Source organism: Mytilus trossulus, chromosome 10 (genome assembly GCF_036588685.1).
Source record: "Mytilus trossulus isolate FHL-02 chromosome 10, PNRI_Mtr1.1.1.hap1, whole genome shotgun sequence".
NCBI classification, from domain to species: Eukaryota; Metazoa; Mollusca; class Bivalvia; order Mytilida; family Mytilidae; genus Mytilus; species Mytilus trossulus.
Genome location: NC_086382.1, coordinates 44,818,292 through 44,836,640, shown reverse-complemented (window position 1 = coordinate 44,836,640; position 18,349 = coordinate 44,818,292). Strand labels below are relative to the sequence as shown.

The 18,349-nt window shown below is 30.3% G+C and overlaps 1 protein-coding gene across 4 annotated transcripts in view; it reads right to left on the bottom strand.

The window, feature by feature from the left end:
- Positions 1-18,349, bottom strand: part of LOC134687435 (dystrophin-like) — a 201,749-nt gene that overhangs the window by 106,679 nt on the left and 76,721 nt on the right. For all 4 annotated transcript variants that reach the window (XM_063547729.1, XM_063547730.1, XM_063547731.1 and 1 more), the window contains 5 exons: positions 14,160-14,332; positions 10,623-10,838; positions 5,694-5,807; positions 1,316-1,642; positions 307-520 (listed from right to left, as the gene is read on the bottom strand). In XM_063547729.1, coding sequence (XP_063403799.1) covers positions 307-520; positions 1,316-1,642; positions 5,694-5,807; positions 10,623-10,838; positions 14,160-14,332 — 1,044 coding nt within the window. The remainder of the gene's footprint in view (positions 1-306; positions 521-1,315; positions 1,643-5,693; positions 5,808-10,622; positions 10,839-14,159; positions 14,333-18,349) is intronic.

Sequence of the window (18,349 nt, the reverse complement as noted above, 5' to 3'; positions counted from 1 at the left end):
AGTTTTTCCTGAGACTTATTTAAGCAAAAATAACATTATGAAAATAATCTGACAAACAAATTTTGATGACTATTTATGACAGTCATGCATAAAGCAAACTGACAATGTGGATTAAATCTTTTTTTTTGTGGATTTAGAAAAAATGTAATTTCAGGGATTTGATTTTGTGATTGGTTTTGCCAAAATCTGCAAACAAGCCACCTATAAATTTTTTTGAGTTCAGTGAACAATTAAATTCATAATTTACCAACAAATCTTCGACAATTAGTACACAACCATTTATAACGAATCCACTTGTATACTAACCTTTCCATTTTTTCCACTGAGTTTCAGATGAAGAGAAGAGTTGTGAGTAATGATCCACCCTATTGTAAACATCCGTCCACAGAGCATTGAGTCTCATCAGAGCACGAGCTAATTCCTGTAGCGAGCCTGATGGAGCACAGTTTAACATTTCATTGGCTTCTTCATTTACTTTGTTTACTTCATCCTCTTTAGAGGTCACCTCTGTCTTCAAAATCTGAAAAAAATATATAATTCATTTTAAAAAAGAATAACTTTAAAGTTTATTGCAAATAATCATGATAATATACTGTAAATTTCGTTATTATTTTTTAGAAGCCAATTTTCAAGGGTTTTACAACTGAAACACGAAATCAAATGTTTGGCAAAATCACAAAAGCAAATATCCATCAAAATGCAAGTTTTCCTCAATCCACAAATTGGTACCCATGAAAATAAATGAATCCACAGTACTTGTTTTTGCTTAATTCTCATGTTTAAAATTAAGGTAGATATATGAATAGCTAGTCCATCTCTGCAAAAGTGAGAAAAGCAATTGAGTTGAGACCAATGATAATCTGTTCATTGCTTTTTTAAATATGACAAAGTTGTTAGTTTCCTTGATAACAGCATGTGCGCCCTTAATTTCTAGCAATAATTTTTTTTTTATCACTCTACTGTGCTGAGAAAGGAAATTATCAGTCAGTAAGATCAAAGGAATGTTTCATAAAATAGTGATAATAACAGATATCATATAAATCAAAAAATATCTCTTAATTAATGAAGATCATATAAACCAACAAATATATCTCTAGACTAATAGATATCATTTAAAACAAAAGATAACTCTTGAGTAATAAATATCATATAAACCAACAAATATCTCTAAAGATATGGACATCATATAAATCAAAAGATATATCTCTCGATTTAATAGATATCATATAAACCAAAAGATAGTACGAATATCAAGTAAACTAAAAGATATCTCTAGAGACATGTGTAAATATATACCCAATCATATTTTACTGACCTTGAACTTTTTATTTTTGACATTCAAGTCATTAGGGTTTTCCACAGAATAGTCCTTATTAGAAATATCTTCTTTGATTGGTTCAAGCCACTCGTTTAATTCCTTAATTCTGTTATAAACTGATTCACTTGTTTTTAATGCCATTTTTAAACGTGTATTTTGTTCCTGAGCAAGTTTTACAGTTTGTGCCCACTTTTCGTTCAAACTATTTATTTCAGTCACAAGACGTTCACCGAAATTAGGCTCCGCCTCCACCAGAAGTTGTTTGCATAAGTCGTTGATGTTGTTGACATTCTGTTGTAGAGTTTTAATATCCTCTTGAACACCCTGAAAGAAATAAAGAAATATTTAATGACCGATTGTTTATAGATTCTAAGGTCAAACCTATTATGAGAAAAAAACATATGCTAAAGTTTATTGATGTTTTAGTGAGTTTTTATCAAAGTGATGCTTAATTAATTAAAAAATACTATTTTTAAAACTGTTTTGGTCATGCTTCTAGATCATTAAACGTATGAACAGACTTCTGTTTGCGTTATTTTTTCTCCCATTTAAGTTAAAGTACTTGTATTTGTGAATGCCAGTTTTGTTGATTGCTGATACAAAATTTATGTTACACGGATTCATAATCAGCCTATTTCTTGTTGCATGCTTGGAAATTAAATAATTGAAGAGACAAAAGTTAAAAAAAATTACAGCTAATTTCCTAATGCATGTAAAGCAAAACTTTGGTTGGCTTGCTTGCTTTGTTTTTATAATTGTTTATGCAAGCTTTGAAAATAAGATTGACATCTTTAAACAATATATATAGACATAGTTTAACCTGTATATATAATATTTAAATTTAATTGGGTGTTATCCTAATGATTGTACAATATAAAAACAAAGCAAGCAAGCTAACTAAAGTCTTCCTCTACATGCTTTAGGAAATTAGCTGTAACATTGTGTAAGAGGCAAGAGGAATGACAATGTGGCACAAAAAAAACACTTAAAGGACAACAACAGAACTTTACAAAACATTATAATATACACAGAAAACTCAAGACTGATCAAGACTGAGCAACATAAACCCCACCAATAACTGGGTGTGATCTCAGGTGCTCTGAGAAATAAATAAACAAAATATTAAAGTTGAAAACTGTATGTTGCCGTCCTTGAGTCTTTTAAAGTTTTATCATGTCTCTTTGATGTTTAGGATGTATGCCTATTTATTTAAAACACAAAACACATGCTTGTTTGATCACTTATATGTATACCATACCAAATAAAATCTTACATTTCTTTAAAAACTAATTTCATTTAAATTTGCACTTGAACAGAAAAGCAAACAAAATAAAATTACCTTTTGACCTTGCAGACAACACGGACAGACAATATTTACATTTTAGTCTCTATTTCCAATGTTAAAAGTCACAAATTATTATGACTCACAAAAATGTCTGACTTAAGCTTTTGAACAATTTAATAATCATATCTTTAGGCCAAAACCATATTCATAATCCGTTTTATTGAAGTTTAAACAAATAACTGGCATATTATTATGATCTGTGGTGACTGTAGGTTAGATAGAATTTACACAATGTACATGTATGTACAAAATAATCTGCAGAACTTTTTAGGGAAAAAAACTTCTAAAACTTAAAGGACACAACAAGATGAGGTGTAAAAGTTATTGATACAGCAAACAAACAAGAAACAAAAACAGTAAAGACATCTATAGGTCAACCAACATTGAACTGTTCACCTTGACATATCAATTGTCTTTATCGTGCATGTCTTCTAATTCAAGGTGTGTCAGTATGTATAGGTAGGGTGTCTGCATGTAAAGCACGCTTTAGTTTTTATTTGTATGTCTAAGTGTTCAATCCAACAATTTGACTTTGAAACTTATTTTTTTTATCTGTACTGTTTTGACAAGATTTACAGCCATTTTATATGGAACTTAGAAATCCGGAATTATTTAAGTAACTTAAGAAAAATAAACATTAAACTGGAGAAAACATTTTCCTTAAGGGCAATCTGGTTTTTAATACTAATCTAAAGATTTCAGTTAAATGATCAAAGACTTTACAAATTGGCTTTAATCTGTCAATATTATCAATCTGATGGAAGCTTGACAATTACTTTATTCAACTAATTTTAACAAGCATTGAGATGATTCTGATAAGTAATTTGTGCATTTAAATTTTAACTTTAGATCATGATAATCATACAAATTATGTAACCAATTATTGATACTGTGTGTTAGCTGAATTATGGTGGTCTAATACATGGCTATAGAAATATCTATAGAACCTGTTTAAGTAAGTTTAAAGACCTGGGTAATATATACACATGTAGTAAAAACAATCAACACTACCAAAAGGTAATTCTATGTAAAAATAAACCTGATATTTGAAGTTTTCGAAAAAATTAATTTCTCTCGACCATAAAAGAATTGAATAAGATCTAATTTTTTAAATTCATTTTGAAAAAAGAATCAAACAAATAGTTCTTGGAAATTAGGTTTTGAATCAGGAAATAATACAAAATTAAGGATAGGACGTAAACAATCCTCCCCTGAATTTCCCAATTTTGTCTTCCCCTACTCTATAAGGATCAAGCATCATACCTGATATGTGACAAATTATACTAGTTTATAAAGTACAAGTTTATTCTCATTTTATGAAAGTACTTCTTTGAATATAATATCTATAGATTTATGAGTGTTTATAACTGTTTTGACTTCGACTAACCTTTTTATTTCTGCTCTTATTTTGACGGAACTCAAAACTAAGCTAGCCATCTAAATAAAGGTTTGGTCAATATTACAGTGTCATAAAATTTTCATTAGAAATATTTTCTCTCGTCGATAGTGTTTGAACAATGTCAGCTTGTATTGGTGGTTAAATATTGGATTTAAAAATTATCAGTATAATTAACATGGACTTTTTTTTGTTATCTACCTGTATTTTCTATCATGTTTTAAAAAAAAATCATGTACACCAAAAACTTATAATTCAAACAGGATATATGCTTGACAGTATATAGCCTTTAACTAAAAGATATCAGAGAATATTCTCAAAAGATATATGTACTTGTTACTTCAAAAGACTTTGTAAAACTTACTAATACATGTACAAGATTTTACATACATGTACTTAACCTTTCAAGCTTTGACAGCAAAATAATGCTGAAGATTAATCTATAGTTTTAAACAAAGCTAGGCATTATCATTTGAGGCAAAAGTTGCAGGGTTTGGTATTCAAATAATATAAACAGTGCCGATTCTTTCATACAGTGAACATTTGAATGGTATCAATTTTGATGCCATAAAGTCTATAGAGTTTTAGATTACTTCCTTAAAATTTTTATCAGAACATTTTTTTTACATCGAAGTAAACTATTTCTCTCATCATTTGGCAATATAGGAAAGATGTACTAACATAAGAGGTCTCTAAACATATTAGCTCCAAATACCTTTCTACATCAGCATTCTTGGTTAGATAGGGGAAGGGAACTAATACAATTTATCATATATTAAGAGGGAGGGTAGGAAAGGTGTCATCACAATCAAACATTCTCTCCTGGATCCCAAACAAATTAATCTTTATTTTAAGAGTCAAAACTATAAGGTTTATTTCTAACTCCTTAAAAAAAATAAGGTCCATTTGCAAGACCTGAAAAAGGTCCTTCAGCTAAGCTATAAAGATTGCAATCTTCTAATGATAACTTGATATATTTATACTGTTACAAATGAAATATCATTTGATAAAATGTGTAGAGCAGACCTGGGTTATGAGGAATATATGACAACAGATCACAATAGTGTGGATTTAATCTTCTTTAGGTTGGGAAAAATGAAATGTTTGTACAACTTTGACACCACTGTGTAGAAGATAATTTAAGAGTATCTTTCCTCAATTTGCATCTTTATTGCATCAAATTTATACATAAATCATATGGAAATTTAAGTTTTATGCAAATACCTTTTGTAACATTACTGACACTAAAACATTCAGTTCAGATAGAACAAGGTTAAAAAAATGAAACTTAAGTTAAATAAATATATATGGTAGTAAATAATGTACTTATCCTAATTGTGCCTAAAAATTAAAATGATTTGAATACTTACGGTTGAATTAAAAATTTTGGTTTTTAAAAAGATGACAACTTGCATTATTATGTATTAATACAGGGTGCAGCATATGCACCTGAATATTTTTATGACTGCAGACGATTTATCAAAAAGTATTGCATTAAATCCTACCTGTCATATTCTTTGGTTAACTACACAGTCTACATGTTGTTTACCTAGCTAATAATGCAGATTTTGTAAACAAGCACCTTGCATGACTGTCATACATGTAACCCTATAAGATAACATAACTACTCTTACATTGCTCTCATTCAACTGTGCATTTAATGTTGGTAGGTCCCCATTGGTGGGGTCGTCAGCATGAAGGAACACATCCATTTCTTCGATCCATTGATTTAAACCACTTGTCTGACTCTGTAATAATAAAATTAAACATAAAATTCATTTTGATGCTGGAATTGTACCTCATCAGACATTTAATCAATGTTTATATCAGAAAATGAAAGTAGGTCAAGAAGCTATCATCCCTTGTATGGAAAGTGGACTGTCCCACAGGAAGTTTGTTATATTTAGCAGACTATACTTTTTTTATTTCATTCATAAAATTTAAATGAAAACAAATGAAGTGTGTCATTTGTGTATTGATTAAACTTAAAAGACATTAATCATGTGTATCTATTTTTATGCTTTAGGTGACAAAAACTATACTTAGTTTTAAACTATCTTATTAAACTTTAATGATTATGCACAATGAACAAAATTAAAAGGCAACTTTATAGTGAACCACATGCAACTTTAATAAAGTTATAAATTAAGTGTGGACACAGATATATGTACAACCTATTCTTTAAGCACTCATAAAGAGGGACTCAGCTGAAAAAAACCCCAACATTTAAACTGGATGACATGAAAATTCTACATAACATGCTAAAACGTGAGTTTCCTACTACTAAAGTTCATTATTTTTACAAAACTGTGAAAGCTTTTATGAATCTGTTTGAACAAGTAAGGTGTGCACTTTAATGAGGAATTTAAATCACAATTGGCTACAGCATAATTCAGTAACAGTAAGTGTTACTCCACTCTAACAAAAAAAAAAATTCCAGCTCCAAATAGGAATCAGGATTGATTTCAGCACTCTTAGCTTTTACATGTGAGGCCTAGGATAGGTAGCCTGAAGACTTAAAAGCAGGAACACTAGAAATCCCAATCAATACAAGACTGTAGCCCAAAAGCACCTGTCATTTTTATTACAGTGTTCAACCCACAACCTCAAGTGTTTGTAGGCTAGATCATTGTAGATAAACAACCTAAACTACTCAGCCTTCCAGGCCCTGGTCAAAATGAGATGAAACCTTTATCTCTTTAAAATAGTGATTTCCAAAAACATGGAAATACAGTTGAGAGAAGGCAAAAATTTAAATACCAATTCAAAGAAAAAAAATGAAAAATAATTAAGACCCCCCCAAAAACATTAATAGAGGAGGAACCAGGGTTTGAGGAAAGGGGAGATAATTGTTAATAATGGTTATAATAGCGCTGAGGGTAGAGAGATGAAATTAGTTTTCTGATCAAAGGACACCCCTTCCCCAATATAATCTGCCCCTGCTTTACATTACAAGTGAATATCATCCCTTTGCAGGATGAAGGGTATATCAATCTTTTACATATTATCTATGTGATTCTGCATTTACTTTTAAGTGTTCTTGAAACCACAAGATTACAACCTGTATGCACTCCCAGTACAGGAGACAATCATGTTATTCAGGTCTTTATAAAGAGAACATAGATCCTTATACAAACATTCCTAATCTTGATCTACTTTCTAACTACTTAAACATGTTTAACACTGTGAACAAACACCCTTAGTTTACATAAAGACACAAAATTTGTCAACATATCTAAAGTTAAATGTATGCTAGTGACAAATTAACTTCAGTTTCAAAGACTTGTAAAATTATTTATAAAAACACTCCAATCTAATTTACATTTACAAAACTACAAAACGTTTATAAATCCACTGTTCAAACAAACACTATATGTGACAAATTTCAAATTAATTTTGTACTTCAGAATTTAAAATCTGCATGTACATGAGATAAAGGGCACCGAAGTCAATCCGAATACTGCTGTCGAACGGGGTTTTTCATACTATTGGATTAAGATTACATTAAATTAAGTCTCATATGATTAAACCTTTCTTTGGCTGCAAACAATCTGTAAGCTCTTTTTAACGCTAATCAAATGGGTGTTAAAAGTTATACCTACTGAACAGAGGGTTTACTTTATAACAAAGATTTTCTGCACAACATGCACTAATTTATTATCACTATATATTTTTTAATGTTATGAAGTAATTATTTTCATGCATTCCATTCCTGTCCCAAGTCAGGAGCCTCATAATGGCCTTGTTAGTCTTGTATTATACTATGTTTTTTTTTTTTATATATATATTAAGAAGTTTAGTATGAGGTCCATTATCACTGAACTAGTACATATTTTGTTCAGGGGCCAGCTGAAGCACACCTCCAGTTACAGGCTTTTCTCTTTGTTGGCCTTTGGCTGTTTTCTGCTCTTTGGACAGGTTGTTGTCTCTTTGACACAGTCCAAATTTCTATTCTTAATTTTACTTTTGCAGTATTTACAACATGTCTAAATTTAGCACTGTGTTGTAAGTTATTTATGAAGACTATTATTTCCTATTATATTATTGAATTTCAGTCAGCATTTTCATATAAAATGAAGAACTACAGTGGGAGCTTACAGTAGAACAAATATGCCATGTACTCTTACCTCAATAATAAACTTACAACCTATTTTTTAGGCTATTATTTTTTTTTTTTTTAACTCTGCTTTTTATGTTATTTTTGAATAGAGGGAGGGAGGTGTGCATGACTTTCCATTTGCTCTGTGGATTTCGTCCTCATCTTGAATTAAATTTACAATTTTGACAAGACTCCATACAAAAATAAGAAATACCTATTAAACATTGGGAGTAGCCCATCATCAAAATAAATATTATAATAAGATGCATAGTCAGATAAAAGATAGCATAAAGATAACAAACAAAAACATTGTAGTCAATATCTAATATCAACACGGGGAAGTACTGAATGCACCTCTAAGTAAATAGTACCAAAGTACTGTAATAAATAGGATGGGTACAAGGAAATTAATGCCAATAAAGTATTATCTAATATGTTAATAATCAAATATACAACATGGGTGTGTACCCTTATGGAACAATGTACTACAAATATATTCTGACGGCAAATATGTAAACTGCTCAAAATTTATCTACAAATTTGTTCAGTCTTTACCTATGAGTTTTGTTTACGGAACTTAACAAAGTGATAATATATGTCTTTTGTCTACTTATTTATGGAACTAAACAAACAGAAAATGTAAACATGCTCTACTCTCCTCCTTAACAAAGACACTCTAAACTTTTGTTTCCCATGCTTTTACAGACATGTGTAAATCTGTTTGACAAAGTAAACAATTTAAGTCATAATAATCACTAAACATGTGAATCAGTAAATGGTTATATTAATGACCAATGTGAAACATTCAAAACAATGTTAATAAATAAAGTGAATCACTAAGACAAAGGTTTCAGGGAAGAGAAGCATATTAATGACACAAAGCAAATCAGACAAATAAAGTATATTAGTGACCCAAAATGAATCATATATAAGTAAAATGAATCAATAAAACAAAGTGATTCAATCATATTAGAGGAGTATATCATGTAGATCACATGAATCAATGATAAAAAGGGAATCATGTAGGTAAAGTGAGTCAATTAAACAAAGTTATTAAGGTAAGTAAAGTGAATCGATGAAACAATATGATTCAGGTAAGTAAAGTGATGACACAATATGATTCAGGTAAGTAAAGTGAATCAATAACAAAATATGATTCAGGTTAGTAAAGCGAATTGATGACACAATATGATTCAGGTTAGTAAAGTGAATCTATGACACAATATGATTCAGGTAAGTAAAGTGAATCAATAACAAAATATGATTCAGGTTAGTAAAGCCAATTGATGACACAATATGATTCAGGTTAGTAAAGTGAATCTATGACACAATATGATTCAAGTTAGTAAAGTGAATCAATGACACAATATGATTCAGGTTATTAATTGAATCGATGACACAATATGATTCAGGTTAGTAAAGTGAATAGATGAAACAATATGATTCAGGTTAGTAAAGCGAATCTATGACACACTATGATTCAGGTTAGTAAAGTGAATCAATGACACACTATGATTCAGGTTATTAATTGAATCGATGACACAATATGATTCAGGTTAGTAAAGTGAATAGATGAAACAATATGATTCAGGTTAGTAAAGTGAATCAGTTACACAATATGATTCAGGTTATTGATTGAATCGATGACACAATATGATTCAGGTTAGAAAAGTGAATAGATGAAACAATATGATTCAGGTTAGTAAAGTGAATCAGTTACACAATATGATTCAGGTTATTAATTGAATCGATGACACAATATGATTCAGGTTAGTAAAGTGAATCGATGACACAATATGATTCAGGTTGGTAAAGTGAATAGATGACACATTATGATTCAGATTAGTAAAGTGAATCAATGACACAATATGATTCATGTTAGTAAAGTGAGTCAATGACACACTATGATTCAGGTTAGTAAAGTGAATCAATGACACAATATGATTCAGGTTATTAAAGTGAATCAATGACACAATATGATTCAGGTTAGTAAAGTGAATCTATGACACAATATGATTCAGGTTAGTTAAGTGAATGGATGACACAATATGATTCAGGTTAGTAAAGTGAATGGATGACACAATATGATTCAGATTAGTAAAGTGAATGGATGACACAATATGATTCAGATTAGTAAAGTGAATGGATGACACACAGTAAATCATATAGATAAAATGATTCAATGATACACATTAATTAGGATATGTTAAGTGAATTGATGAAAGCACAATGAATAGGGTAAGTACAGTAAATCAATGAAAACAAGGTCAAATGGGCAAGTCAATTGAATCAAGAATAAACAGTGAATCAATGAAGCAAAGTTAATAATTTTAAAAGCAACTAACCAATAAAACATACAACATTGTAAATAGATGTGATTTTGAAATTGACAGCATGTTGATTAAAAGCATTGTGCTCTAAATGTATCTGTTATATACTTACTCTTATCATATAAAATCCTTACCTTATGCTTTTTTAGTTGACCAATAGCTTTTTCAATTTTGTCTAGTCTTTCGTCAATGACAACAGACACCTGGCTCCACCTAGTGTTTAGATCATTGAGATCAGTCTTGAGTTTCGATGCTCGGTCCTCAGTTGCTGCCTTCCCTATTAAGTTAGTGCCTGTCTTGTTAATGTAGTCCAGGCTCCCATTGTGCTCTTGTAAATCTGATTGCAAATTCTGTACAAAATATAAAGTATTTCAAAAAATTATTTTAAAATGTCTGATTAATCAAGAACTATTTCAAATATTAAAGTAAGAACATTCTTGAGGGGGGGCATGACCTTTTTCAGAACGTCAGGGTCTGGTGTTTTTAAGCTCAGGATTTTAGGATTGACCCTTTTGGGATCCAGGAATTCTTTTTTAGAATTTTGGGATGTTGGGATTTAAATTTTTTTAATTTGGGACCTCAAGATTTCAATATATGTTTGTAAGCCCCGGATATCGGAATCAGGACCACTCCGAACCCCCCCCCCCCCCCCCCCACATACATGGTCTGAGGTCAATAAATTAATTAACAGAATACAAGAAAACATATTTGAGAAAATATCAATACTAGTTCATATAAATACCAGAAGTCGACAACTTAATGATTACATGAACCTGAAATTTCATATTTATTGGTTAAACACAGTTAGAATCTCTCCCAGTATTTTAGTGTCCAGCCCATAACTAAATTTCTACCATGTCAAAGCAGTTTCTTTCTTCAGTAAAACAGCACAGGATGGAACGATGGATGGACATAACAGAAGAGCAATATGTCTTTTACAAATTTTGTTTCTTAAGTAGGAATCAGTCCATACCTTTAGGATTTCATTATCAATATAAACATTCTTTGTGAAAAAGATCTTTCAAATTAAAATATAAAATATTTCTCTTTGTCAAAATGCCACATAAAAAGGAGGATTCTACTGTAAAAGCTAATTATTCTTTTCTTAAAAATAAAGATGACTTTATTGCAATCTTACATATGTTTTGCCAACCTTGATCTGTTAATTATCATAGATAAAATCAGTTATCTCCCCTTACACTTTATTAAACTGACAGATTTGATGACTTAATGAAAATATCTACTTAAAATAACAGCTGATTCTGACACAGCAACATGTTTAAGTGTCAAAACAAATGCTCACTTAAAACCTTCAACTTTCTAATATCCATTAAATCTTATTATTTTTTGTACATTCTGAAGATTTCAACAATCAAAAAGATTTTTTTTTTTTAAAAGGAAATATTTATCTTGAGAGTACAAATTCCTAATGGAAGAAAGACAGCCAAATAAGATTGTGAAGACAATAAAACTAGAGATATTTTGAAAAAGTTGTTTTCTTTCTCTTTGTTTCAAAAAGTCTGTATAAGTTTACCTAACATGCATTATGCCTAAAACATGTGCTACTTATGTCATGTATGCACTGGTAATATTTACTCAACCTTTGGCATTCATCAATTAAAGAGTATAAGGGGGAACCACACAGAAACGTTATTTTCAGTGGCAGCAATGATGTTTTTTTTCTTTTTCAAATCATATCAAAATGATACAATTTAAACAAGAATGTGTCCATAGTACATGGATGCACCACGCACGTGTATCATTTTCTATTTACAGTGGACTGTAAAATTGGGGTAAAAACTCTAATTTAGCATTATCATAAGAAAGATCATATCATAATTATATCAGAGGGAACATGCATACGAAGTTTCAAGTTGATTGGACTTCAACTGCATCAAAAGATACCTTGTCCAAAAAACTTGACTGAAGCAGAACAGACAGACTGACTAATGAAGGCACAGACCTAAAAACATAATGTTTTGCCCCTAGGTGTGGCATAAAAAGGACCTTTTATACATAATGCATTGTTGACATGGTCAGTTTGATTTGAACATTAGTTCTTTCTGAACATTGTACAAAAATGTATATGACAGACAGACAGACTATCAACACAAAATAATGACAACGGCTCTCATTGGCTGTGTAAGCCAGGAAAGCTTGTAGTCTCTTGAAACACATTACCATTTCTAATTGCATGTGTGTGAAATTGTTTTAAGTATATAAAAACTTCTCTAATGTCCCTTTTTCTACAAATGTTATTACATAATTTACTGTCTGTATATCAAAGTAAAACTGATGATGTAAATATTGATAGAAGAAGCTACTTCAGTGATTACTTATCTTGGCGTATGGTGATACCACCAGTACATCAATAGAAATCAATCTGTGTCTGCACATTACCAGTGTAACGAAAAATCAGTCTGTCAAGAGGACATGTAATTACTATCTTAACACTTGACAAATCTTCTAAAAATAGTCTTAATTGTTCTTCACCTTTGAATGTCATATAACCAAAGATGCAAAGACATCATGAAGCACTGAGCCACCAAAATGATGAATTATAATGTTCACATAAAGAGTGTACACAAGAATTTTTACACAAAAAAATAATAATATGAATAGAGCCCATATGACACCTTCCCTGCTTACACTATCAGGTTATTAAGTTTAATGAATCCTGATATTTGCATAAAAACTTTAAATCCAACATTGAATCTTTATTAACCTTGAACTATGAAATTCATGTCATACAATTCTTTTGTCAAATATTTTGTATGGTTCAAATGCTAGTACATTAATGGATGAAGGTTCAAGATAATTGAAATTAAACTAACACCCAACTGTATTAACCTGAACGTTAACCTCAATCTTGACCTTTCACTACATGTGATCAATCAACCATAGTATCTAGGTCACTTCATTCCTTTGACATGAATTTGTAGCTTATAGGTTATTCTGTCGCAGTAGGAAATACTTGTGGTAAGAAGATTCCAAATATGTTAATATTAATAGTTCTCTTTTTTAATTTATCGGGATTCTATATTCAAGGATATAACCTGGTTTGAGCCTTGTATAATTAACAAGAGTAAAATTATGTATGGGAAAAGTTAAGTTTATGTACCAACCTTGAGCTATTATGTATCAAAAGTTTAAAAAAAAATATACTTAGCAGTTGTGATACATATAATTTTTTACTTTATTTATCAGTGCACCAAATATAGTATAAAAGTTGTGTATTTGAATAATGATAAACTTCCAAATTTCTAAAATAACCCTTGCTGCCATATAGCCTTTTTTGTGCTGATGCAGCATAAAGCAAATACCAATCAATTCTAAAATTAGCATATTTAAATTTTTTCTCAATAATGCAATATCTAAATTTCTATGATACATAATGAAAATTTGAGATTTTTCCAGTTCTTTCTCATGCTTGACAAGGAGTTCAACTTTATTTTTCAGCAATAATAATCTAGTATTTATCATAAACTTAGATAAATTTAGGCAGGTATCTCTACCTATAGCTTCACTGAAATTTGCCAAAAAGGTTTGAGGTTACCACCAAAGATTAGAGCTGATCTGGCATTCGGAACATATTTTTATCTGGCAATATAGAATAAAAAAAGTTTTCAAAAGTCATATCCTTTAAAAATAAAAATAGAAATTTCACTTACCCTATACTGCTGCAATTGTTCTTCCATAGTTTCTATATCACAGACCATATATTTTTCTGTCAAAAGTACAGACTCCATGTCACTTATCCACTTCAACGTGGCTGCAACAGCCTCAACGTAAGATTTGGGAGGTACTTTATCCAAGGCCTCAGACAACAACCTTTGTCTTTTACCTAGAATGAAAATAAAAATCAATCCACAGTTACGATGTTTATCATTTTTTAATCAACCTGAGAAATTTTCATATATCATTTTATGATAGATGTATCAAATTTTCCAGATTGTTTGATAATCTAAGATACTTTTTAATCCATTAAAACAAAAATCACTTGGCAAGAATTTATCAAAAAAGTAATTCCATTGTAATACAAAATCAAGTTTGAAAGCCTCATTTCCTTAGGGTTTTTACTTCAATATCTGCCAAAAAAATAATGTTCCTTCTGAAATGTCTCATGGGCATTTACTGCAGATTGCATGTAAGTGCACGTCTTTTCCCCTTTTAAACAAATTCCACTAAAATTAATAATTTGATCTTTAGAAGAATTCTAAAACATATTTAAAATCCAGCAATTTATAGAAATAAAATCATATATATCTTATAATATATCCTAGATTAAAATGCACATAGAAACATATGAAAACATCCAATTATGATTAAAGTGAGAAATTTCATCAAATTTTACATGACTGTGACCTTGACTGTCACACACTGTAAGTCCTTCAGCGACACAAGATCTCGGCACATCTGTTCCCCTATATTGTCATTAACAACTTTTAGGTGATGATGTAATATATATACAGCAGTGTAAAATGAGAAGATTCCGTGGACGGTAACAAACTATTTTCAAGCTAAATATTTTGCTTGCATATAAATCATTTATGTGAAGAGTTCATAGGACTAAAAATACTAGAGAATCAAAGATAAAATTGATAGGAAAACAAGTTGATTCACACTGTTCTATCTTTACCACACCATTAAGATCAAAAGTACTGATACCAACTATAGCTGTGGAATGGTTTCAGATCGGCTCTTAATGCAATGCCGAAAACTATCACCTGCCATCCAGACTAGACACAAAGTTTGAGATTTTACATCATTTAGAATACAAATGATAGATCAAGGTGAAGCGGAAAGATTATTGTCAGAATGACACTCAATTTTTTCATCGAATTCTTTTTTTAAAAAGTTCTCAAATGTTAACACAGTGACTGTCATATCGATAGCAGATCATACCATGCAGGTTAAAGTGTATTTATAAATCCTAAAATAATATATTATATATGTAAATATGTATAAAGATTTATGTATATTATGTACCAATACATGAATGATATATGCACCAAATTGGTAGTACATGTAGCCCTAATTGGTATCTATTATCCTTCCTTTTGCATATATCACCCTGCTCATTCAAGGTGTAGAAAACCCCAAAATCTTTAGATATCTACTGTGGAGTGCTGTATACAGAGCTTATCCTTTATGTATCAAACAATTCTCTTAAAACTAGATGTGTCATTGCGACACACATGGCCCTGTCTCAAAAAGTTGAAAAATCTGCAATTTCTATGATATATGAGGACACAAACATGATAGTAGTTTCACATATCATAAATCAGTTCAAAATCTGGAGGCGTTATAGAAAATAAGTCTGTATAACTGTGATTTTCAACAATTTTCAAAGTTGTAAACCCTTAATTTTGGCAAAATTTAGCGGGCGGAATGAAACTTTAACTTGATCTGTAACTCATCATGAGTAACTCGCATACCAAAAATCAGCCCAATATCTGAAAGGGTTTAGAAAAAAAGACTTTTTTTTTGTTTGTTGCGGGATGACAGAATTACGGGATTTCGGAATTACGGACAAGGGTAAAACTTTATGGCACCAACAACTTCGCTGTGGGGCCATAAAAAAAGGATTTTTTTTAATCCACTTCCAAAAAGGCAGCTGTAAAATTTTATAGTATTAATTCCTCATTATCCAATATAAAGTTCAGTCAAATCTTTCTAATATAACATTCTTATATTTTAAATGTTTGAATAAATACCAAATTAATTTGTACAGAAAAAAAAAACTAACTTTGAACTTTAAAAAAACCAAATATCATAAAAAGTAAATTTTGCATACCTGTTGTAATTCTATTTGAATACTATAGTCCATACTATAATTTACTTATTGTATTATCAAAACAAAATTGTTTTTTAGTGGGTGGATTCAGGAGGTGTTATTTTTAATTTCCAATTATACTTACATAAAGTGATTGATCTCTCAGCTTTTTATTGCTTCAGAAAAGCGCTGAGATCCTTATTTAGTTCCCCTTATTGATATATTACTGCACATCTTTTCTCAATTTCAAAAAATCAAACAAGCATGGCTTAAGAATGAAGTTTATCTATCAGAAAATCCTTTTTGCGCTACAAATCAATGGCTTTTAATCACCGAAAAACATGGAAAAAGATAGGATAGAAATCAAATTGTTTTATGATCTTATTTTTTACATAATGAATCATTCTTTTTCTGATTTCAATTTGTTTACTAAAACAGAAACTGTCTGCTTATTGGTTAGGTTTCCAGCTATGAAATCTTTCCATTACCCATGAAAACCAGAAGAAACATGTGGTTAAAAGGAGGATTGCATCTCAGGTGTTTAATATTGAGTAATTTATTAATTAAATCTAACTAAACAATAATTGTTGATGGATTATAATGCACTAAAATTTGTTTACAATCAAGAACTTTAAAAAAAAAAAAGAAAAAAAAAAAAGCTTGTTGCTGCAAGGATTTAAGTGATAATTTTTTGCCAAAATGTGTTTATTGGTAGTCACTCAAAATTGTTTTGTAATTTTTCGTGTACCATCCCAGTTTGAGTGATGTGAGGTTTTAGAAATTGGCCCACACTGATTCAAATCAAGTAAGTAATCTGCGATAATTAAGAGAGATCACTGGTCCAGTTTAAAAATTATGGAACAAGCAACATTGGCTTGTTCCATAATTTTTAAACTGGACCAGTGATCTCTCTTAATTATTTGCCGTCCTCAGGTGCAGCTATTTTTCTACAGTGCGAAAAAATTTAATCACCATGAACCCTTGTCCTTAACTTCATGACAACTCAAAAGACACTGTGATGCTCCAACACTTTCACATTTCCATATTCTGTGAACCATGAAATTTTTGCCAAACCCTTCGTTGGCATAGTCATATTTAAGTTAAGTCTATTTCACTAAAAAAGGAACATATATTTTAACTTCAAAGTTGATAGATTTTCAAAACAATGACTTTAATCTGTCGTTGGTTTTTGTGAATTTTGTGGTTTCTTCAGAAACTAGAAAATCAAATATCAGTGAAAATCCAAGTTTTCCTTAATCCATGAAAACTGATACCCACAAAAATAAAGGAGTTTGCAGTAAGTTCCTTATTGATTGTTGACCACAAACTATCCTTAACTTTTCTTTTTGAGCTCTTTAAACCAAAAGTTTTACCTGTCTTTAACTAAAAGTTTAACCTGCCTTTAAATAAAGGTTTAACCTGCCTTTAACCAAAATTTAACCTGTCTTTAACCAAAACTTAAACCTGATATGTAATAATTGGACTAAGACTGAGAGATAATATTCTTCTACTATAGTCAGCACAAGATGAGGAACTGTAAGTCATCATATGTGAAAAACCTGTCTTTGCAATGTGGAAAGTAATGAAAATTCTTGGTTACAAAAAAACAATCATTCCTTCCATTGAAGTATATATGGTAAAGATGATCTCTGTCAAGAATAATAATTAATATGGCAGGTTTTATTAATGGAGCACTGTGAGGTTACACCTTCTCTCCCAACAAGTATGATACCAATTACACAACTCCGTCAAAAAATTATGTAAGACCTCAGCACTTTTATCAAGTAACAAACATATCCAAAGAGCAAGACACCAACAAAATAACAAGTTCTGTTATCAAAACCAAAATATTATAGTAGATATCTGTTAGATAAACATGAAAGAAATCAGAAGCAATTATTCTATAAATGTTTTAAGCGCCATCTTCAACAGATGGTAATAATTTTGTAAATGATTTTATTTAATGATTGTAGTTTATATTTATAAAATGTAAAGTAAACAGATATTTCATAAAGAGCAACAACCTTCCTATCAAATACTTGTAATGAAGTGAGCAATATATTATTCCAAGAGACTCCTATGTAC